Source organism: Bubalus bubalis, chromosome 1 (assembly GCF_019923935.1).
Source record: "Bubalus bubalis isolate 160015118507 breed Murrah chromosome 1, NDDB_SH_1, whole genome shotgun sequence".
In the NCBI taxonomy this organism is placed as follows: Eukaryota; Metazoa; Chordata; class Mammalia; order Artiodactyla; family Bovidae; genus Bubalus; species Bubalus bubalis.
Window position 1 is genome coordinate 48,282,711 of NC_059157.1, and position 22,966 is coordinate 48,305,676.

A 22,966-nucleotide genomic window follows, 5' to 3' on the forward strand; every position below is an offset into this window, starting at 1 on the left:
AGTAGCTTTTCAGGGGGGACATCCAGAGTCAGCTGAGGATAAACATTTATCTTTATTATCATTACCTTCTTTAGTTGCTGTTTGGTTCAAAGGTATGAGGAAGTGACCCAGGGACAACGTGAGTTTGGGGAACTCAAATTTGTTGTGGCCACCATCTCCATGACAACATGACGTTTCCCCAACAGCCCAGGTGAAGGTAAACATATGAAGTAAGGAGAGAGAACAAAGAAAAGGGAATGACGTATTCTGATAACGAGCCAAAGACAAGCATGAGCAGAAATCGCGACAGCAGCTCAAGAGGGAAGCTGCTTGCTGCCCAGCGAGGCTTGGTATACCAGATGGCCAGAAATAAATACCATCCCTTCCCTAACTCAGTCAATAATATATGGTTCCCTACATGCACACAGAAGGAAAACCAAGTTTTGATCATTTATTAAATAACAGGCTTCGTCTGTGGAGTCACAAGGTCTTCTGAGCCAGAAGCAAAATGGATGCCTTCCACCAACTGAAGTTCTAGCGTTCTTTGAAGTGGTAAGAACCACAACTGATCTGGAGATAAGCAGTAATTAATAAACAGGTTGAGTTGCCAGAAGTGGCAAACTGGTCAACATCTTAACAGGAATTATGTCTGGGGCTAAACTGGAAGCCATCAATCTCAAAGGAAAAAACAGATGGATCTGTGAGGTGCATCAAACCTCAGAAACAGACAGTTGCTCTGTTTTAGATGGAGGATTGAAAAGGAACATTTTAGTCCTCACCAAAGGCACAGGTAAGCAGAGGCTCTCTTCCTTGCCTCCCTCCCTAATCTGAAGTTCTTCCAGAACAAATGCTCTCCTGTCACTTCATCCCAACACCAGGAGCAACATTGGCAGTGCCTTTCCTGGACTAGTTCCCTTTGCCAAAGCTCCAGGTTCTAGAACCTTTTTCCTTTCCCTTCTGTACTGATGTGAGAGTTCAATCATAAAGAAGGCTGAGCACTGAAGAATTGATGCTTTTGAACTGTGACACTAGAGAAGACCCTCCAGAGTCCCTCAGACTGCAAAGAGATCAAACCAGTCACTCCTAAGGAAATCAACCCCAAATATTCATTGGAAGGACTGTGGCTGAAGCTGAAGTTCTAATACTTTGGCCACCTGATGCTCAGAGCCCATTCATTGGAAAAGACCCTGATGCTGGGAAAGACTGAAGGCAGGAGGAGAAGGGGGCAACAGAGAATGAGATGGTTGGATGGCACCACCAACTCGGTGGACATGAGTTTGAGCAAACTCCGGGAGAAAGTGCAGGACAGAGGAGCCTGGCGTGTTACAGTCCATGGGGTCACAAAGAGTTGGGCATAACTGAGTAATGGCACAACAACAACTTCTGCTTTAAGACTTGCTTCTCCTGAGTTCAAGGCCCAAAGAACTTTGCTAGACATATTGCTACCTGCAGTGATTCAATCTGTGTGAGGACGGCTGATGATGGCACCTTTCATCTAAAAATCATCTTCACCAAACATCAAAGTCACTTCAGAGTAACAGGGTTACCAATATCCTATTCCTCACCATGCAATGCACTGAAAAAAACACAGCTTCATTGCTGGAACATCCTGCACAAATACATAAGAAAAAAAAATCAGACAAATCCAGTCTAAGGGATGCTCTACAAAATGACCATCTCATAATCTTCAAGAATGCCAGTGTCGTGAAAGATACAGACTAGGGAGCAGTTCTAGGTTGCAAGGAGACTAAAGGGACATGATAACTAAAAATAACACATGATCTGGGATCTTCTTGCGCTCCCAAGTACATTTTTGGAACAAATGGTGAAATCTGAATGAGGTCTGTAGATCAGAAAGCAATAGGGTAGCAAGTTCCTATTTTGATCCTGATTTTGATCATTGTTCTTGGTTATGTAAGACAGTGTCCCTGTTCTTAAGGAACACAGGGGAGTACATGGGAGGAAAGGACATCTTATCAGCAACTTAGAAAAGAATAAGGGGAATCTGATAAAATGGAAACACTCAGGGAATCTGGATGAAGACTATAAAGGAAGTCTTTGTACTAATATTACAAATTTTCTGTGTCTGGAAAAATAATAAATACTGAATTAATATATGGGTAGATTTAAGAGTGTGCAATGCTTTCCAGAAAGTCTCAACTGTGACTGAAGGGCAGAACCACCTCAGGAGATTTAAAAATATCAATGCCTAGGTCCCAGCCCAGAAATTCCAATTCAGTTAGCCTGGGAAGGAGCTCCAGACATCAGTATATTTGAAAGAACCCCCAAGGTGATTCTAGCAGAAGGCCCAGGAGAATAATAAAAAGTCAGTTCAGCCCGTGGTATTGCCAGATGAGGGGAGACCTCTGAGCTAGGGTCTTTCTGAACCCTTCACGTCTGTTCCTTTTGAGGACTGATCCTGAGATCCAGCACAGAGACCCCAAAGAGGAACAGAGTCCTCCTAGGTCCAGTCTTGGTCCTGTATTTAATAAGTTGAGAGACCTCATGGCAAATTCCAGCCTGGGTTCTCTCTGCTGTGGGCTGAGGTTAACAGAGAGCAGCTTCCAGGAGAAATGAGGTTCCAAGAGGAGGATACATCTCTGAGCTCTGATGCCCTGATGCAGTGGGTGTGCAGAGGACAGCCTGACATCCTCGTGGCAGAAAGAGATGAAGACGATTAGGGCTGATCAACTTCTGGTACTGCTGGGAGGTTCTGCCACAGTTGGGTGACTGCTGGCAGCCCTCTCTCCCTTCCCAAGGACCGAAGTCTAGGATGGTTTTCTGGGGAAGGGGTTGGAAGAAGTAGGAGGACACCCATTATCCCCCACGTGGAAAGCAGGTGAGCTGGGCAGGCCAAGTTCCCAGGGGGGACTAGGGTGGCCGCCTCTGGCCCCTCACAATGCAGCCTGATGGGGCTCTGTAAAAGGAAGGTGTCCTCACTGAGAACTAAGGCGGTGTGCTGATCCCAGACCTCAAAGCTGCCCTGCTGTGGACTTCTAAAACTTCCATGCCCTTCTCAACCTTCTAACACTGCATTGCTTGGAATGGTGGCCCCAGGTCACACGTGGCTACTGAGCCCTTGAGATGAGGCCAGGCTGAGTTGAGATGAGCTGTAAGTTTAAAATACACCCCAGGTTGTCAAGTCCTCATAAGCAAAAGAGAACAAACTATCTCACTAATAATTAATTTTTAAAAGCTTGAAATAAAAATGTAAGCTTTGAAGTCTCATAAAAATATGTTTTAATTAAAATAAAAACTACTGATTAAGGTGGAAAGGATCATACTTTGGGAACACTGGGTTAAATAAAATTTCCTATGAAAATTCATTTCACCTTTTTTACTTTTTCTAGTGTGGCTACCTGAATATTCACTGAAAGGACTGATGTTGAAGCTGAAACTCCAATACTTTGGCCACCTGATGTGAAGAGTCAGCTCATTGGAAAAGACTCTGATGCTGGGGAAAGATTGAAGGCAGGAAGAGAAGAGGATGACAGAGGATGAGATGGTTGGATGGCATCACCAACTTGATGGACATGCATTTGAGCAAACTCTGGGAGATAGTAAAGAACAGGGAAGCCTGGCATGCTGCAGTCCATGGGGTTGCAAAGAGTCAGACACGACTTACCAACTGAACAACAACGAAAGAATATTTAATATTGCCTCCATGGATTACATCATATTTCTATTGGATAGCTCGGTTTCTAAGGTCTGCATATTGTCCTTTCAAAATTTTAATTCCCTGGTGATAATTAAATTAAAATCCAATTGAGGAAGGATTTAGTATGCAGTGGAGTCGGCCCTGGGCCCCGAATGCCCTGCAGTGAGAAATGCTTAGCCGTTTACCCTGGTTCTCAGGCTTCGGTGATTCCAGCAAATTCACTCTTCCCCATAACCTGAGAAAAAGCAGATATGGACAAGTAACGTCCATACCTCACAGTTTGCTGGAATAATAATGATAATGATGTAAATTTACAACCAAGTACTTAGGCCTGCAATTTTAACCCAATTTGTGAGGCTGAATCACTAACATTTGATCTTCTTAAGACTCTCAGTATATCATACTGCTTATATGCTACCTAATAATTTACCTTTGCCACAGAAAGAAAATACATAAGTTGGTAATGAAGATGAATGGTGCATACTCTCAAGAAAGACACTAAGGAAGTAAGTAAAGTAAACAGTCTCTCAGTCGTGTCCGACTCTTTGCGACCCTGTGGACTGTAGCCTACCAGCCTCCTCCGTCCATGGGATTCCCCAGGCAAGGATACTGGAGTGGGTTGCCATTTCCTTCTCCAGGGGAGAAGTTATTAGCAGTCTGTTAATGAAAGAAAGGAATGTCTCAAAAATCAGAGAATGGCACCAGGCCCCTCACCCACAAGATGTATTTTGAGATAATCTTGGCACCAGGAGAGTCATCCCGGGCCATAAAACGATTGATTTGAATCTTGTAGAATGGCAGATTCAGTTCAGTTCAGTCGTGTCCGACTCTTTGCGACCCCATGAACCGCAACACACCAGGCCTCCCTGCCCATCACCAACTCCCGGAGTTTACTCAAACTCATGTTCATCAAGTCAGTGATGCCATCCAGCCATCTCATCCTCTGTCATCCCCTTCTCCTCCTGTCCTCAATCTTCCCCAGCATCACAGTCTTTTCCAAGGAGTCAGTTCTTCGCATCAGGTGGCCAAAGTATTGGAGTTTCAGCTTCCACATCTGTCCTTCCAATAAACACCCAGGACTGATTTCCTTTAGGACGGACTGGTTAGACCTCCTTGCAGTCCAAGGAACTCTCGAGAGTCTTCTACAACACCACAGTTCAAAAGCATCAATTCTTCAGTGCTCAGCTTTCTTTATAGTCCAACTCTCACAAGCTCCTCTGTCCATGGGATTGTTCCAGGCAAGAATACTGGAGTGGGTTGCCATTTTCTTCTCCAGGGGATCTTCCTGACTCAGGGATCGACCCCGGGTCTCCCCCGTTGTAGTCCGACAAGGACTGCAGGCACGACGGTGCAGAACATCCTGTTCCGTTTCGCCAAGCGCCACGACCTGATGGTGCCCCTGCCGCACCCGAGCTGCGAGCACCAGTTCTGCCACCCGCGTAACTTCTTGGCGCACTTCATGCACGCGGCCACGCGGCCGCTGCATGTGCTAGCCAGCCACCAGCGCTTAGACCGCGGAGCTGCAGCGCCTCATGCCGCCCGGCACCGTCTACGTCACCATCCTGCGCGAGCCGGCCGCCATGTTCAAGTCGCTCTTCAGCGACTACAACCAGTACTCCAAGAAAGACACTAAGGCTGTAGCAAGTCACAGTCCAGAAGGTTCCACAGAAGACTGTAGTTTGAGCTTAGGTCACGTGTCGCTGTCTGACTGCATTCTGAGGATGAAAGGCCCCTCACTTGTGTGAGTATGTGTTTTTAAGTGTGTGTGTGCATGTGCGTTCAGTTACACACACAAGAGCAAATAACTTAGACACTCCCTTTGGCCAGATTTCCTTGCAGTAACAACCTGGGGCCATGGAGAGTCATGGTAGATTTATCTTTGGTTTCCAAAGCTCTTCCAGGGACCAATCTTCTCATCCGTGGTCTGACTCTATCTTGGACCACATATGCAACATGGATGGTGCAGTCCATCTTGTGATGATGTCTACGTGTTATATTTCCCATTATGGAAAAAATACAAACTTTGAATTCAGTGACTGTCCAGGTGTTTAAGGGAGCTTTCCAGAAACCAAGAAGAAGGAAATAGAGGCTGTTTCGCCAAGGACCGGTGGTGCTGTATGCAGAGCCCAAAAGACTGGTTTGGGTGAAAAGTCACTCCCATAAGGTAGACTGGTGTTTGCAACATCGTAAAAAAATTTTCCCGGCCCAGAAGCTTACAACATACTCAGTATTCACAGTTTAGCTGAATCCAAGGGTTGACTACCATGCTTTGGTTCTTTTTTTAAAAAGCACAGTATATAATGTTTGTTAATATTAACACAGAGACATAGATGATAAACGTGTACTCTATATTAAAATGTTGACGGGATGACAAAAATCACTGTCCAATGTTTACTATCTAGGGAAAGAAACAACCAGGAAAGCACAACCTTGCAAAAAAGCTTTTTTCTGCTTATTTTTAAAATAATTTTATTTATTTATCTTTGGTTGTGCTGGGTCTTCACTGCTATTGCAATGTGTTGGCTTCTTACTTCGGTGGCTTCTCTGGTTGCAGAATGCAGGCTCCAGGGTACTCAGGCTTCGGTGGTCGTGGCACATAGGTTCAGTGGTTGTGGCTCCCGGGCTCTAGAGCACAGGCTCAGCAGCTGCGGCACACGGGCCCAGTGGTTCTGCGGCATGTGGGATCCTCCAAGACCAGGGATTGAAACCTGTCACCTGCATTGGCAGGCAGATTCTCCACCACTAGCTCACTAGAGAAGCCCCTTTTCTGCTTATTTTTACATTTGTACCCAAGACTGATGACGAGCATGGTGCCCAGAAGTACATACCAAGTGCAAGGAGCATTTGGGAAAATCAGTAACGTCTCTATGTCTACATTTTCAAATGTGTACTGATAAAACAGAGACTCACAGACATACAGAACAAACCTATGGTTACCAAAGGGGGAAAGGAGAAGAGAGGGATAAATTCAGAGTTTGAGATTAATAGATATACACTACTATATATAAAAGAGATAAACAGTAAGGACTTACTACAGGGAACTATACTCAGTATCTTGTAATAACCTATAATGGAAAAGAATCTGAAAAAGAATATATACATATATATATATATATATGAATCATTTTGCTGTATACCTGAAATGTTGTAAATCAACTATATTTCAATTAAAAATGAAAAAATAATTTTTAAGTGTATTAAAAAAAAAGAGAAGATAATGTAAGAAGATGCTCCATATATGTGTCTATATATACACACATAAGCCTTCCCCAGTGGCTCAGTGGTAAAGAATCTAGCTGCCAAAGTAGGAGCAGCAGAAGGCTCGGGTTCGATCCCTGGGTCAAGAAGATCCCCTGGAGGAGGGCGTGGCAACCCACTCCAGTATTCTTGCCTGGAGAATCCCGTGGTCAGAGGAGCCTGGTGGGTTACAGTCCATGGGGTCGCAAAGAGTTGGGCATGACTGAAGCGTGCACATAGAGGAAAATAACAAATATAGTCAAATATAATTTTACTTTAATTCTAAGAGGTCATATGCATTTTAGAGACATACTGTATTTGCTTTGCAATGTGATGCCTTTTCATTAAAACGATTTCAAGGGAAGAGGCTTTGATTTCTTAATATGAATGGATTCAGAGAACTCAAGTTCTCTCACACCAAAATGGGCAGAAATGAGAAAAGGGAGCGAAGCCCTCCTGTTGGACAACATTCTTACATCACCCACTTTAAAATTAAATCTGAAACAGAGTTCTGACAGGCCTGCTATTTTCTTCAGTGCCAAGAGGCACACAATAGACCTTTTTTTTGGACAAAGCTCTTAAAATGCCTGGAGATTCAGATGTACTGAGTCACGAAACTGTACAAATACTGCACACCCATTCCCGCCGGTGCCCCTGCCCGCTCTTTTGGAAACAATACTATATTTTCTCTGCGTTTGGCAGAAGGAAAGAAATACTTTAATTAGAGCTGCAACCTGTTTGAAAGACGGGTGGCAGCAACGCAAGCTCTGGCCTGGGCAGCTGTCCTCCGGGCCCGTGGCCCCTGGGCACAGAGGGTAGTTATCATTTCAGAGGAATCCGCTTGATTCTCCTACTCAGTGTGGGCTCGGTAAGTCCCACAACCACTGAAACTGCAAACGTGGCCTGATAAGGTGATGACATTCGGCACAGAAGAGTGGACAGGTTCGCCCTGAAGTAGCGCTAGATGATTCACCCATGCAATCAACACTCTCAGATCCATCTTTGAACGAAAGTCTTTATATAACATGCGGTACAGAGAAGGCGTTCTCATGGCAAGAATACTGGAGTGGTTTGCCATTCCCTCCTCCACCGATTCAATGGACGTGAACTTGGGCAAACTCCAAGAGATGGTGAAGGACAGATAGGCCTGGCGTGCTGCAGTCCACGGGTAACAAAGAGTTGGACACAACTTGGTGACTGAACAACAACACATAGAAGAGGACATGACCTTGCATAGAGATATCAGCTCATCTATGTGCTTTCTACCTGTGGGTGCAAAGGTGGGGGCGGGGGTCAGAGAAGGTGCAAGAGGAACAGAAACAGGAACACAGAAGGAGGAAAGTAGGGGAAGGCAGTGGGAGGAACCAAATCTGCTCATGGTTTTCAAGACTTGCTGTCTTCCTTTTAAAAATCAAATTGCTCCCCCGCCCACCCCATGCCCACAACTGCCTTGCTGATGTTGTGAAATAATTGAGAAGTGTTGCAAGGACATCCTTGCACTGTGAGCGAGCAACTGACTTCAAGTCTCAACACCTCTCCATCTAGAGGGGTATTTTAGATTGATGTTAATGATGCTGAGTATTTGAGCTTGAAATAAGGAGGACAAAAAGGCCAGTTGTTGTTTAGTCAGTAAGTCGTGTTCAGCTTTTTGTGATCCCATAGACTGCAACACGCCAGGCTTCCCTGTCCTCCACTGTCTCCTTCTTTGCTCAAACTCATTTCCATTGAGTTGATGATGCCACCCAACCATCTCATCCTCTGTCACCCACTTCTCTTCCTGCCCTCAATCTTTCCCAGCATCAGGGTGTTTTCCAGTGAGTTGACTGTTCATATCAGGTGGCCAAAGTACTGCAGCTTCAGCATCAGTCCTTCCAGTGAATATTCAGGACTGATTTCCTTTAGGACTGACTGGTTTGATCTCCTTGCTGTCCAAGGGACTCTCAGGAGTCTTCTCCAGCACAATTTGAAAGCATCAATTTTTCAGCACAGGCAAGTTCTGTAAGGAGGTGAGGGTGGAAGGAACATGAATATAAGTCCCCTAGGCGGGAGTGTGAGGACACACAGCTGTGCCTGGATTGCCATGTCCTTGGCTTTGAGGAACTGAGAGTTTTGGGTGGTTGTGTAAGGCAAGCTGGCCCTGAGAAGAGCATCGTGGAGCTGTCTCTAGGTTTTCCACACTCAACTTCAGTGTTTAAAAATATGTCACACCTTCTTGAGATTCCAAACATGTAGAAAATAAAACCATGGCATGTCAGCTGGTCTGGCCCAGTACTCCTCAACCTCAGCGTGAGGACTGAGGACCGGGTCATCCCTGCTGTGGGGCCGCCCCCTGCACTGCAGGCGGTTTAGCAGCATCCCTGGCTTCTACTCACTAGGTGCCAATAGCACCCCCAGTTGTAACGAATTCAATTGCCTCCAGACATTGTCAAATATTCCTCAGGGAACAGTTTTTTCTGGGTTGAGAATCATTGGTTTATTTTACGATTTTATTGCTTATTGAAACATAGTTGATGTACAAGGTTGTGTTAGTTTCAGATGTGCAGCACAGTAATTCCGTGTTTTTGCAGATATAATCCATTACAGGTTATTACAAGATAATGGGTATATTTCCCAGTGAGTGCGTGCATGCGTGCACGTGTGCATGTTCAGTCATGTCTGACTCTTGGTGGCCCCATGGACTGCAGCCCACTGTAGCCCACCAGGCTCTTCAGTCCATGGAATTTTCCAGGCAAGAGTACTGGAGTGGGTTGTCATTTCCTTCTCCAGGGGATCTTCCCAACCCAGGGATTGAACCCAGGTCTCCCGCACTGCAGGCAGACGCTTTACTGTCTGAGCCACCAGGGAAGCCCATAATTCCCATTATTACAGAGTAAATGCTTGCTGCTTATCTATTTTATATATCGGAGAAGGCAATGGCACCCCACTCCAGTACTCTTGCCTGGAAAATCCCAGAGACAGGGGAGCCTGTTGGGCTGCTGTCTATGGGGTCGCACAGAGTCGGACATGACTGAAGTGACTTAGTAGCAATCTATCCCTCTCACCTCCTTTCTGAACTTTGGTAACCACTAGCTCATGTCTATGAGTCTGTTTCTGTCCTGTATACATATTCAGTTGTATTATTTTTTCAATTCCACATATAAGTAATACATAGCATTTGTCTTTGTCTTCTTTTGTTAAGCATAATATTGAGAATCACTGGTTTAGACTCAGTGTTAGAACAAGCAAAATCTGTATTGAGTGAAGATAGTTATCTACTCTAAGGACCATGTGGAATCTTTGGTGAAGACTGACAAGCCCTAACAACCTGCCTTGATCAGCCAGAGAGAAACACAGAAGTCGAAGACAAAAGCAGGCCTTTTTCCTCAAAGTGCTAGTTTATGGCTTAGGGATCCATAACACTATTTACACATAACCCTGGGGGAAAAAAATCCTGGGGCCCTTTGTTTTAAAAAAGAAAGAGTCCTTCACACTTAAAGTGAGCTTTGAAGAAGTGAAAACACGGAAGACCACAGGCTCTGTTCTGTAGAATTCACAGCCTGCAGGGCTGACTCCACACAGCAGGTCCTGCAGCATCAGGGCCTCGGAGACCCCTTTCCATCCTGAGGCTGTGGATTGGACAGCCTCAGGATGGCTTTACATCCAGTCTGACTTATTCACAAAGCATTTGGTATGGTTAGCCTTGGGAGGTATGTTTAGCCTCACAAAACAGAGGAAGGTGTTTAAAAACAACTGTCCCTTAATTTTACCATCACATGAACAAAAAAGGCATGTGAGCCTGAACTTGGGTCAGTGTACATTTTTTTTTAATAGAAAGGAGACTCTAATCTTATACACTCCCTTAAGCATATCCCTCAAAAGCTGTACAAATTAGCCTTCTAGATAAGATCATGCGTTCTCATCCCCACCTGTCTCCTGGTGAACAAACAGAGAACAGAAAGGGCTCCCTGACCCATGTCTCTCTCATTCCAGAGTACAGTACTATGATTGATTTATGATTTCTAAGCCTGAGAACTTTGGAAGCCGCCAAACATGAAAAGAGTGAAAAGTCTTCTAAGTCAAGAGAAGAAAGGGAAGGTCTTGGTAGCAGAGCACCCTTCTCAGGCTCTGAAACACTACTCTGAAAGCTGTCACGAGTATGCATCGCTTGGGCCCTTGCAGACAAAAAGGGTTATTTTATCCAGATTATTCCCCCACATTGCAGGGGAAAAGGGACTCATTTGTAATCATCAAAGGAATGCTGACAGACTTGAAACGGGATTACATTCTATTATCCTCATCCGAATTAAAGATTTGTTTTGGAGATCTTTCTTAGGTTTCTTCCTCCTTGCTCCTCCAACTCCAAATGAAGTGATTTGTATTCGTGGGACATCTGAGGCAGACATGAAATCAGACGGTTTGCAAACACACATTTCAGATTCAGTGGCCTGAGTTTTGAATTTTAATGTGGCCTGCTTCTGTGTGTGTGTGGAAAACTAGGCTCTTAGGTTGAGAGTAACACCAATCATCACTTCACTTCATTCCCTAACTAGTTAATGCAGGAGACATTCAACATCAGGAACCTGAGTGAACAAGGGATATAGATGTCCAGAAATGCAAGTGTGGAAGTGGAAAATCAACCCATGGACAGTGTTGTCTGGTAGGTCTATGGATACGCTCATTATTGTTATTATTCAGTTGCTAAGTCATGTCCAACTCTTTGTGACCCCATAGGATGGATATGCTACTAATCCCTCAATTCCAAGCTCTGTGGTTTGGGTACCATTTGAAGAACGTAACTGGCCAAATCTATTCTTCATCCCTCAAACTGCTTTGTGATGAGTGCCCATGAAACCACTGAGAAGGGAGCCTCCCTGGGACAGACTGACTCTTTAGAGCAGGCCTATATGATACTTAGCATAGCATCTGAGACCCAAAAGACTTGAGAACATTTCCTGTTCCTTCAGACAGACCTTCCATTATATAATCACAATGGAACTGATGCCCACTGGGAAGAAGTCTTGGGTAACTCAGGTTGAAAGCCATAAGTCAGTGGAAGAGTTCAACTGGGTCAAAAAGTTCAACAAGACAAAAAGCTATGTCTTAATCTTAGCTGATGAAAGAACAAGACATCTTAGAGAAAATCTCAAGGCAAGGAGATGACACTCTCTAAGCAGGAAAGAGCAAAGAATATAGGTAAAGTACATTAGAAGCTGTACCATTTCTTTGCTCGTCATGTCTTTATACCACAAGCCTTCTTTCTAGACTTACTGTTCTTCAGGAAGTATATCCTCTAGTAGTTCTTTCAGTAAGGATTTATTAGTGGTAAACATGTCCTTATTTCACACTCACTCTTGCAGATAGTTTAGCTGGTTATATAGCTCTGCACTGACAGTTTTTTTCCCCAGAACCTGGAAAATATTTCACTGGTTTCTGACTCTCATTGTCATGGCAAAGCCCTTCCAAATGAAAAACTTTCCATCTGATTGTTTTAAGACCATCACTTTGTTTTATTATTTTGTAGTTTTAGTATGATAGACATAAATTTATTTTGCTTGGGATGCTTGAATCTGAATCATTCATCAAGTCTTCAAAATTGACTCTAAGATATTATCACTTTGAGAGTTGTCTCTCCCTCATTTTTCCTATTCTCTCTTTCTAGAATACTGGTCACCTGTGTGTTGAATCTTCATTCCATTTTCCATATCTTATAAGGTTTTCTTTTCATGTCTTTATCTCTTTTACTGCATTCTGGATAATTTTCCTAGCTTTATTTTCCAGTTCACTATTTCTCTCTTCAACTACATTAATCTATCCATCAAGCCTTGAACCTCAGTGAATATATTTTTTCATGTTAGTTGATATATTTGATTCTATTAAAAAAAAAATAGGCCTGCTCTTTCTTGATAGCATTTCATTCCTTCTTCTTCTGGAGTCTTTTATTTCTTTTTGTGTTTTATATTCCCTGTTATTTATTAAACACTCTGTGGTTTTGGTGCTGGCTGTTGTTCATTCAGTGCATTTTCAACTGCGTGTTCACAATCAGCAGAATTTAATCTACCAGAATCTTGTGGGGCCTGCATTGATGTTGCTATACAGGGAATATTTGTGGGTTTTTTCCAGGTACCCTGGGGCAACTTTTTGAGTTTCTTAGCTTGGGTTTCCTGATAAAGGCAATGTGAATTCAAACCCCAGATTCTTGCAAAGGTAAGTGTGTGGTTACATAGTTTCAACAAAGATTATTTTTTCCTCTAATCCTGAGCCTCTTGAGAAACAACAGTTAGAACTGGACATGGAACAACAGACTGGTTCCAAATAGGAAAAGGAGTCCATCAAGGCTGTATATTGTCACCCTGCTTATTTAACTTATATGCAGAGTACATCATGAGAAACACTGGGCTGGAAGAAGCACAAGCTGGAATCAAGATTGCCGGGAGAAATATCAATAACCTCAGATTTGCAGATGACATCACCCTTATGGAAGAAAGTGAAGAGGAATTAAAAAGCCTCTTGATGAAAGTGAAAGTGGAGAGTGAAAAAGTTGGCTTAAAGCTTAACATTCAGAAAACTAAGATCATGGCATCTGGGCCCATCACTTCATGGGAAATCGATGGGGAAACAGTGGAAACAGTGTCAGACTTTATTTTGGGGGGCTCCAAAAATCACTGCAGATGGTGATTGTAGCCATGAAATTAACAGACGCTTACTCCTTGGAAGGACAGTTATGACCAACCTAGACAGCATATTAAAAAGCAGAGACATTACTTTGCCAAAAAAGGTCCCTCTAGTCAAGGCTATGGTTTTTCCAGTGGTCATGTATGGATGTGAGAGTTGGACTGTGAAGAAAGCTGAGCGCTGAAGAATTGATGCTTTTGAACTGTGGTGTTGGAGAGGACTCTTGAGAGTCCCTTGGACTGCAAGGAGATCCAACCAGTTCATGCTAAAGGAGATTAGTCCTGGATGTTCATTGGAAGGACTGATGCTGAAGCTGAAACTCCAATACTTTGGCCACCTTATGCGAAGAGTTGACTCACTGGAAAAGACCCCGATGCTGGGAAGGATTTGGGGCAGAAGGAGAAGGGGACGACAGAGGATGAGATGGCTGGATGGCATCACCGACTTGATGGACATGAGTCTGAGTAAACTCCAGGAGTTGGTGATGGACAGGGAGGCCTGGCGTGCTGTGATTCATGGGGTTGCAAAGAGTCGAACATGACTGAGTGACTGAACTGAACTGAACTGAATCCTGAGCCCAAGCTGAGATGTTCCCTTGTCATCTTTCTTTGCAAGAATGCTGATTTGTTTCTCACGCACCTTTTTATGAGTGTTTAGCCCTTCCAGGCCCTGGCCTTATAAGGAGATCTTTATTCCAATTCCTCACTTGACATTGGTCTAACGCCGTGTCTCTTGCCCTCATGTACCCAGTAAATTCTGACTATAAAATGCATCAAAGGCCCCAGTGTAGCCACAGAGTCAGAACCAGCTACTTCTTCAGTTCTCTGGTCTCTCTTCATTGTGTTCCCTGGCTACTCCTTGTGTTTCTCCACTCACCCAAGCATTTAAAGGATGTTTGCTATATTTTATTTAGCAGCTTTAGATGTTTTGTTGGGGAAATACTTTCAGAACACCAGTTCCACCATGTTTCCAAGAAATGAATTATAGACCCTATTTCATAATCAGTTATTTGGGGCTGGATGGTGCTATCTCTTGATGCAACGTGGAATGGACAATACCTTTAAGTCCCGGAAAGATTTGGATCTGATATATTAAGAGATAAACATAAGAAGTGACATTGTTTTAACCAACTTATAATTGATTTGCTTTAGTATTAGAGAAGCTGCCTGCATTCAAATCTCCAAAAGTTACATAAGCTCTCTGGCTACTATTTCTTCAACTTACAGAGAAATTTCCTTCATAGGGTTGTGTGGATTAAACGAGTTAATAAACATGAAGTTTTTAAAACACTGTGTGGCATAAAGTGCTTTATGTATGTGATACATTATAATATTTTTAGCTAACTTCTCTTACTTGTGCTAAGAAAACCAAGTAAAGAATTTGCCCCTTATGTTGGTTCAGAGTTTAACCTGAGGTAGTGCACACATAGGGGCCAGGGAAGGAGTAGCAGAATTAGAGGCCTCAAGGGGAAAGAGGGGCTTCCCGGGTGGCTCAGTGATAAAGAATCCGGCTGCCAATGCAGGAGACACAGGTTTAATCCCTGGGTCAGGAAGAGGAAATGGCAACCCACTCCAGTATTCTTGCCTGGAAAATCCCATAGACAGAGGAGCGTGGCAGGCTATAGTCCATGGGATCACAAAGAGTCGGACACAACTGAGCATGCACCCAAGGGGAAAGAAAGAAGCTCAAAGAAAACAGTTTAGAATCACCTGGTCAGCCACCCTCCCATCTGAGAGACTCCTCCCAGTGCTAAAACCTAGGTGACTCTAGGACGGATGTTATCCAGGGAAGCTAGTGCATTCTAGAAATATACAGACACACCAGCCTCATTAAAGTGTCATGAAAGTCCAGAGTGCCTCACCCAATGCATCCACATTCATTACTTAGCTTGAATGACAAGAGTATGGATTTTTGAAATGAGATAATTACTGAATTATTACATTCTTCCTCTAAATTTTACTGGCAATTGTGGGAACTGGTGCGGTGGGCAAGGAGGCGATAGGGCTGGGCCACAGGGGAGCAGCTGCTGTTTCAATATTATTGCCCCCAAAGTGGTGCCTTTTCAAGAATTTTGCAAGTGCTGTCAGGATGGCTGAAAATACTAGTGGTCTCAAAAATTTTTAAATCATGAACCCCAACAGCAAAAACATTTGAGAACACATCTCTAATATTGCATTTAGAAATTGTGTAATGAATCAACTATATTTCAATAAAATAAAATTTTAAAAAGAAATGATGAACTGTTGTACTGTCAAGTTGCATGTTTTTGTTTGTTTTGTTAGCCATGCTGAATAGCTAACAGGATCTTACTTCCCTGACCAGGGATGGAACCCAGGCCACGGCAGCAAAAGTGCCAAATCCTAACCACTGGACTGTCAGGAAACTCCCTCAATCTGTATGTTAATTAGAAGCAAGACAGAGCTTCTTTTTTCAAGATAGAAATGAATAGAAAAGGAGTTCTAACATCTTTCTACTATACCCACTGATTGCCTTGTGCCCACACCTACTGTGGATCAACAATGCTGAGAAGATGTTGAAGGAAGAAATGAGAAAAGGTCAGTCTACTCAGAGGACAATTGAAATCGCTATGATGAGTCCAGTTCAGTTCAGTTCAGTCGTTCAGTCATGTCTGACTCTCTGTGACCCCATGGACCTCAGCACACCAGGCCTCCCTGTCCATCACCAGCTCCCAGAGTTCACCCAAATGGAGAACTATCTAAAAAGGTCAGGCAAATTGAGGCATTTTTCTCTGGCTTTGCCTGCCACTCAGCACCCACACAGGCCAAGTCCTCCAGCCCGGCCCCACCCCTGAACCCGTGTTAGGGTCTGCCTCTGCTTCCAAGCTGGGGGTCTCTGGCAAGTTAACTAAGCCCTCTGAGGCTGGGAAAAAGTGAGATTTCTACTTAACTCAGAAGGTTGCTATGAGGATGAAGTCAGATAACGCTATGCTCAACTAATTTTCACTCCTTTCTTTTCTCTTCCTCCCTCAAAACTACTGCTAGGCTGCCTTTTCCAATAAAGCGCCTGGGAGACCAAAGCCATCAATTACGGGACCACTCGCCTGCCCAGACTCCTCTTCTTGGCTACAGAAAGAGCCGTCAGAACACTTTTTGAATGTAGTTATTTTCCATGGAAACAGGCTAGAGCTCTGAGATGCTTACTTTTCATCCGTCTTCTTCTATGACAGCCGGACAACTCCTTTAGACATCTGCTTTGTTTTCCTTTGGTGATGAGCTGACTTTTGGCTCCGTCAAAATTTTGAAAGTGAAGACAATCCCAATTAAAGTATGATATGACCAAGGGATGATAAAAGGCAGACCTGTGTGACCTGCACGTCTGTGTAAGTTTGTGCATACCTGTGTGCTGGGACACAGTGGTAGACTGAGAGCAGGGAACATACATCCTGGTCTCCCTGGCAATGAGCCCTGGGGCGGGGGGTGGGGGAAGTGGGACCCAGTCACACCCATGTACCCCTGGATGAACTGTGCATGGTTCATCCCTGCCCTCTGACATGGGCAGCAGTGGTCCTCCACTCTGGCTGCACTCTAGAATTGCCGGGGGCTTTGAAAAAGAGATCCATGCCTGGATCTCCCAGATGAATTTCATCAGAAGCCCTGGGTTGCTGCTAGAGCATCCACATATTTGTTTAGACTCGAGGGATGTTAGTGTGTCAGCCAGGGTTGAGACCCACTGTTTCTTTAAGCATAAAAGGAAGGTTCAACCTCTTCTAAACAGACCACTCCATCAAGACAGAGTTCCCACTCCAAGGATCCCAACCAATGGAAAAACCATTTTTCTATTTTCTGAAATTCTTTTTTTTTTTTTTTTAATTTGGCTGCACTGGGTCTTCACTGTTGCTCGTGGGCATTCTCTAGTTGCAGGGGTTACTCTCTATTTGCGGAGCTTGGACTTCTCATTGCAATGGCTTCTCGTTGCAGAGCACAGGCTCTAAGGGAAGCAGGTCTCAGTAATTGCAGCTGGAGAGTTCTAGAGCACAGGCTGAGTAGTTGGTGGTGCATGAGCTTAGTTACCCCAAAGCATGTGGAATCTTCCCAGATCAAGAATCGAACCTGCATTCCCTGCATTGGCAGGCGGACTCCTAACCATTGGACCACCAGGGAAGTCTTACATTCTGAAATTCTTGACCAGTGAAATAAGGAGTTAGGGTCAGGCTTATTTGCTAGGCTGCAAATGATCTGATAACAAGCCCCACATCTTGTCTTGCCCACTTGGGCTACTGATGGAGGCAGGCAGGGTAGGACACCAGCCTGGAGACCCCCTTCGATCATGCAATGACCTTTCTTTGCGGTCTGGGGATGTCTGGGAACAAAGAAGGCCTTAAAAGCTGCCCCACTCTCCTTGTTTCTCACTTCCTTTCTGTTTCCCACATTTACCATTCCATGCCCGAGGGTAAAACCAAATGTGTCAACATATGATCATGACTCTTTTTGTCAAAAGTCAGGAGTTTTCTAGGAATCCAAGTGGGAACATGATTAATTTTCCATCTGTTCCTTCCCTCCCTCATCAGTCCATCAATCACTTTGAGCATCTTTGAGAAGAAAGAAAAGAAAAGAAAAAAAAACAGAAGAGGGAGAAAAGGAAAGAGTAGAGAGAGAAGACCGTACCTGCTCTCTGCAGGGAATAAAACCATCAACAATATATAGATAAATAAACAAGATGGGACGTCTCTGGTGGTCCAGTAGTTAAGAATCTGCCTTGCAATGCAAGGTTCAACCCCTGGTCAGGGAACTACTGATAGGATCCCATGTGTCTCAGAGCAATGAAGCCCATATGCCACAACCTGAGAGTCAACGAAGCCCATGTGCCACAACTCGAGAGTCAACGAAGCCCAAATGCCACAACTCGAGAGTCAACGAAGCCCAAATGCCACAACTCGAGAGTCAACGAAGCCCAAATGCCACAACTCGAGAGTCAACGAAGCCCAAATGCCACAACTCGAGAGTCAACGAAGCCCAAATGCCACAACTCAAGAGTCCAAGCGCCACAACAAGGAGCCCATGTGCCAAAACTAAGATCTGACACAGCCAAGTAAGTAAATATTATTTTTTAAAAAACAAATAAGACCTGAGGGACACGGCAAACTAAGTTCAGAGACACACCAAAACATCACTCTTGAAAGCCAGACCACATGTAGAAAGGATCTTTAGGATCTTTTTAATCATTGGAACCAAAATGGCACCCCTCCCTCCCCTCTGCCCTCATCCTGCCTTGTTCTTTGAACAAAGATGATGCTGACATTGTATTTCTATATATGAAAAAACATATATATATCAATGATCAGTTTGGACCTCTCTGGCTAAATCCTGAAGTTGGGAATGCAGTCAAAAGAACAGAACGCTATCCCAAAGAGGAAAATGGATGAAAGCCAAGCGCATTTGAGTTTGGGATTAAGGATCAGAGGCACTAATTTTGCATGAACTGTTCTTGCCTTCCTGGGATGTGTTTTTAATGCAGTGATGATAGTCTTCCAGTGGCCGCTGGCAGCATCTCAATGTCTTCAGGGAGGAGAGGGAAGGGGGTGTTTAGGGAGCCTGTTTCCTAGCAGGCTTGGAGGTGATTAGCACAAGTCACGAGCATGAAGGGGGAGGAGAGGAGGCCCTGATGCAGCCTCTGGCTTATTAAGAGTGAGATCTGATGCTGGAATCCCCGGGGCAAAAAAACCAATGACCCAGGAAAACTACACCAGCTGACAGCCTCAGGGAAAAAAAAAAAAAGCTCAAGGAAGAGTTGCAAAGAAGAGAAAGGCTTAAGTAACTTTCCAAAACTCTGTGCTGCTAATCTCCCAGGAGGCCCAATACTGTACAGACAAAAGTTAGGACCCCTTTCATTTCAGCACTTTCTTTCACCTGGATTCACCATCCTCCTTCCATCCCCTTCTTCACGAAGGCTGAAAGGGTCCCAAGTTCCCTCCACCCTCCATCTGTCTGGATTTTTGATGTTTCCTTGTTTAGAAAAACAAGCAAGCAAAGACATCAAATGCTGTTCTCCAGTGCTCAGCTATTGCTGCAGGCTCCGAAGGGGAGGGTCCACTGTCTCTTTTCAGGCACTGGTTTCTACACACCCCTCTAAGTTCAGGAACAGGATCTCTTGTTCCCAGGAAGGCAGGAATCAGGCTTTGAGGCCACAGAGGTGGGAGTTGGGGAGGGGGGGGATGTGTGTGTCTGTGTCTATGTGGGTGTATGTGTTGGAGTCACATGACCAGGATCCACTGTGTCAACTAAAGCTTTCAACTGAACCCTCAGACTGTCATCTTTGGAGCTTAAGAATTTTCTTGGATGGTGTATGTCATGTGGTTGGGGGGGGGGGTCCCTAAAGGTTCATTAAGTTTCAAGTCAAATGAATCCATTTTGGAAGACATTATCTTTCTCCCTGAGCCTTTTCTAATATTTCCCTAAAGCCATACAAGCTAGAATTTAGATCTAAACGTGAGTGTGTCTGTGGTTTCAGACAAGGTTCTTTTCCTTTTCTTCTCCCCAAAAGGCTCCCAGACACTTTCTCCCTGGTCTTCAGATCTCTAAAGAGCAAGGTTGGCCAGAGAAAACATGGGGGTTGCCGGGCAATGTCACCATCAACCGAATATTGGCTCAGGGAGTCTCAACCCCTGGAATGTAGGTTCCCACTAAAAGCACAAGAAAATTTCTTTTATCATTTAATCATTTAGAGAAATATGTATGAAAACATCCACTTCCAAGTTTACAGCATCTCTGTTTGACAGCTCAAGTTCACCCTCTGAAACAGTTGTTACCTTCAGACAGTTCCAAACTTGGGTGGTAACCTATAGACTGCTTCAAGGATTGCAACCGCTTCACTAAAGAAACAAGCTCTAAGTGCCTGTAGTCTGTGAGAACAATCTAATGGTTACACCGCAACGGCACCTAAAGCAATATTTGTTCAGTTACAGTGATGTCACGCTGTAGAAAGGCTTGTTGGCTTTCTGTTCTTTGCTCAACAATATTCTCAGCCTGCCGGTGGCTGAATTCAGACTGCTTTCCATAGCTTAAATCAGCAAAGACAGAACTTTTCTAGCAGCCAAGAAAGTTCTATTACCAAAAAAAAAAAAAGTCAATAGCACTTGAAATTCAGCATTTTTTCCCAGCACATTTACCACAGCGCTCTGACCCTCGGTCTTAAGGACCTCAGTTTCCTTGCCAAATAGGCATGTCTTGGCTTCCTTTGCGAGGTAGAAACACTGCCTTGATATTAAATATTCAAAGCAAAGAACCTCTGACCCGAGGGCTCTCAGCTAACAATGACATTCTCTGTAAGTAAACTAGAAACCCAACTCAGCTTCTGGTTTGCCAGTGTCCCTTGCCATGTACTAGCGTATTGCACAAACAGGGTCTGAGGAAGGAGCCTTGTTGACTGTGATTACACCGCAAAAGACCTTCAAGGCAGAGATGCGGGAAGCCTGGCCTTGACAGGAGATGCGGGAGAAGGCAAAGAATGGGACTCAGCTGCTTCCGGGGCTGGGCAGGGGCGAGGAAAGGGTGAAGGGCCACCAGCCTCGCCAGACGGAGACCCAGGTCTGATCCACCTTCGCAGGGACGTCTGGTTACTCTCAGCAAGCACAAAGGTAATTTAAGAATGCTGTCCCTCTAGCCCCATCAATTCAGAAACCTCTCTCCCTTTGTGGTGCCCCACCTACAACCCCAGAACTATCTGAGATCGGCTCAGTCTCCCCCCCAAAAAAAGCCTCATCGGTTACTGGGAGAGGAAGTCTTTATTCTTTTCTTTTTTTAAGGCGATGGGGGCTGGAAGGGACCAACTCTGGTGCCTTTTGGCGGTAAAGTCTTACCCCTGAGTCTCCTCTCTCTGTACTGCAAGCTTCTACTCATCTCTCATGGCATTTCCACCGGACCTTCCACCACCCCACCCCCGGGTTTCCCTCAGGTCTGTTGGCAAAGACTTAAGGTCAAATGTCTCCTGGACTGGTTTCCTTACGTGGGCACCCGCGAGGTCGGCTGGGGCACACCCAAACTGCGCTTAAAGCAAACCAGGTACAACGCAGACCACAACACGTGTACCAACAGCGCTGAGCTCGGTGCACAGAACTCAGCGTAAGGTGCTTTAAACCGATACGCATCCTTCGGAGTCTGGTCCCTGATCCTGGGATACTGACGAGGTCAACTCATCCGGAGACAAACTCCAAATTCTACCCACCCTTCTTTCTTGGGGGACCCCCTCTGTCGGCATCCCACATGCAGCTACTTATATGCGAAGAGTTCGCCTCAGGCAAGAAAAAGTTAGGGCTCCTAGCTCGCCCTAACTTTCAAGCAACCCGGCCTTGCACCCTCGGGCGCCGGCCCCCAACCGAGGGCTCACCTTAGCGCCCCGCGGCGCCGGGGGGCGCTCAGCGAGGGAGGTCGCTTCTTACCGGAGAAGTCCGTGAGCGCCGCGATCTCTCTGGAGCAAACAAGGACGGTGCAGTAGAAGAGACGCAGGAGCTGCCCGGGAGGCTCTACCTGCCTGCGGAGGCCGGGATGCTGCGCGGGTTGCGGGGCGGACGGTGGGCGCGCATGGCCGGGAAGCAGCATGATGTGCCGCGCGACGGAGCGCGGGCGCGGGCCCGGGGCGCACGGGGGATCCGGGACGGAGGGCGGCGTCACATGGCAGGACGAGTCGGTAGCCGACGTCTCCGCGGCCCCCTGCCACCTCCCGGCCCAGGCTGCCAGCGCCTCCTCCCCGCCGCGGGCGAGCACCGGCTCCCCAGCGAAGAGGGGGGCGGAGACCTGGGGCGGGGCGAGGAGCCCCGGGAAGGATCCGCGTAGTTTCCCCGAGAGGAAATCTCTGCTGCGGGCCGCGCAGGAGGAAACGAGGGCGGGGGGCGAAGGGAAAGTGTAGCCCCTCCGCGCCCCCGAGGCTGCCGGAGGCCGGGGCCCTGGCGCGCTGCCCGCCGCGGAGGGCGCCCCCAACAGCGCACGACTGGAGTGCCTTGCACACCCCGGGTCCCCTCCCCCCCGAGACCGCCCGGCACCCCCGGCCAGGCCCGCGCTGGCCCCGTGCCAGCCTCGCCCTGGCCGCCGGAGGAGCGCCCGTGACGCACTTTGGAGCCAGCGCCGCGCGCTGAGCCAGGGAGCCCCGGGGCGGGGCCGAGGCTGGGGTGGGGGCCTCGGGAAGGTGGGGTCCGGGAGGTGTGGGACCGCAGCACTGAAGTCTTTGGCGACCGGCCGCGCTCCACGTGCAGAGTCACCAAGCACGCACTGTTATCCCCATTTCACAGCAGAGGAGACTAAGACCCCGGAGCCTTGGCGATCGCCAAATCTGACGCAGCCCTGACGGGAACCGTCGCGGGGCGGAGGTGGGGGCGGAAAGGGGAGGCATTGTGCTCCAAACGGATCACATGGTCCAGAACAGGTTTCTTTTAGCTGCCTACTTTTCCTGTGGGTACTGGGAGTCGGCTGCGCTCAAGATCTGACACTG

At 46.0% G+C, this 22,966-nt stretch overlaps 1 protein-coding gene across 6 annotated transcripts in view; it reads right to left on the reverse strand.

Moving 5' to 3' along the window:
- Nucleotides 1-22,686, reverse strand: part of EVA1C (eva-1 homolog C) — a 127,193-nt gene extending 104,507 nt beyond the window's left edge. For 2 of the 6 annotated variants that reach the window (XM_025281696.3, XM_006044814.4), the window contains exon 1: nt 21,921-22,669. In XM_025281696.3, the coding sequence (XP_025137481.2) occupies nt 21,921-22,080 (160 nt within the window). In that variant the 5' untranslated portion in view covers nt 22,081-22,669. Of the gene's footprint in view, nt 1-21,920 lie in introns of all 6 variants that reach the window. The other 4 variants (XM_025281676.3, XM_025281685.3, XM_025281690.3 and 1 more) reach the window with 4 other exon arrangements.
- Nucleotides 22,687-22,966: the final 280 nt, after the last annotated feature.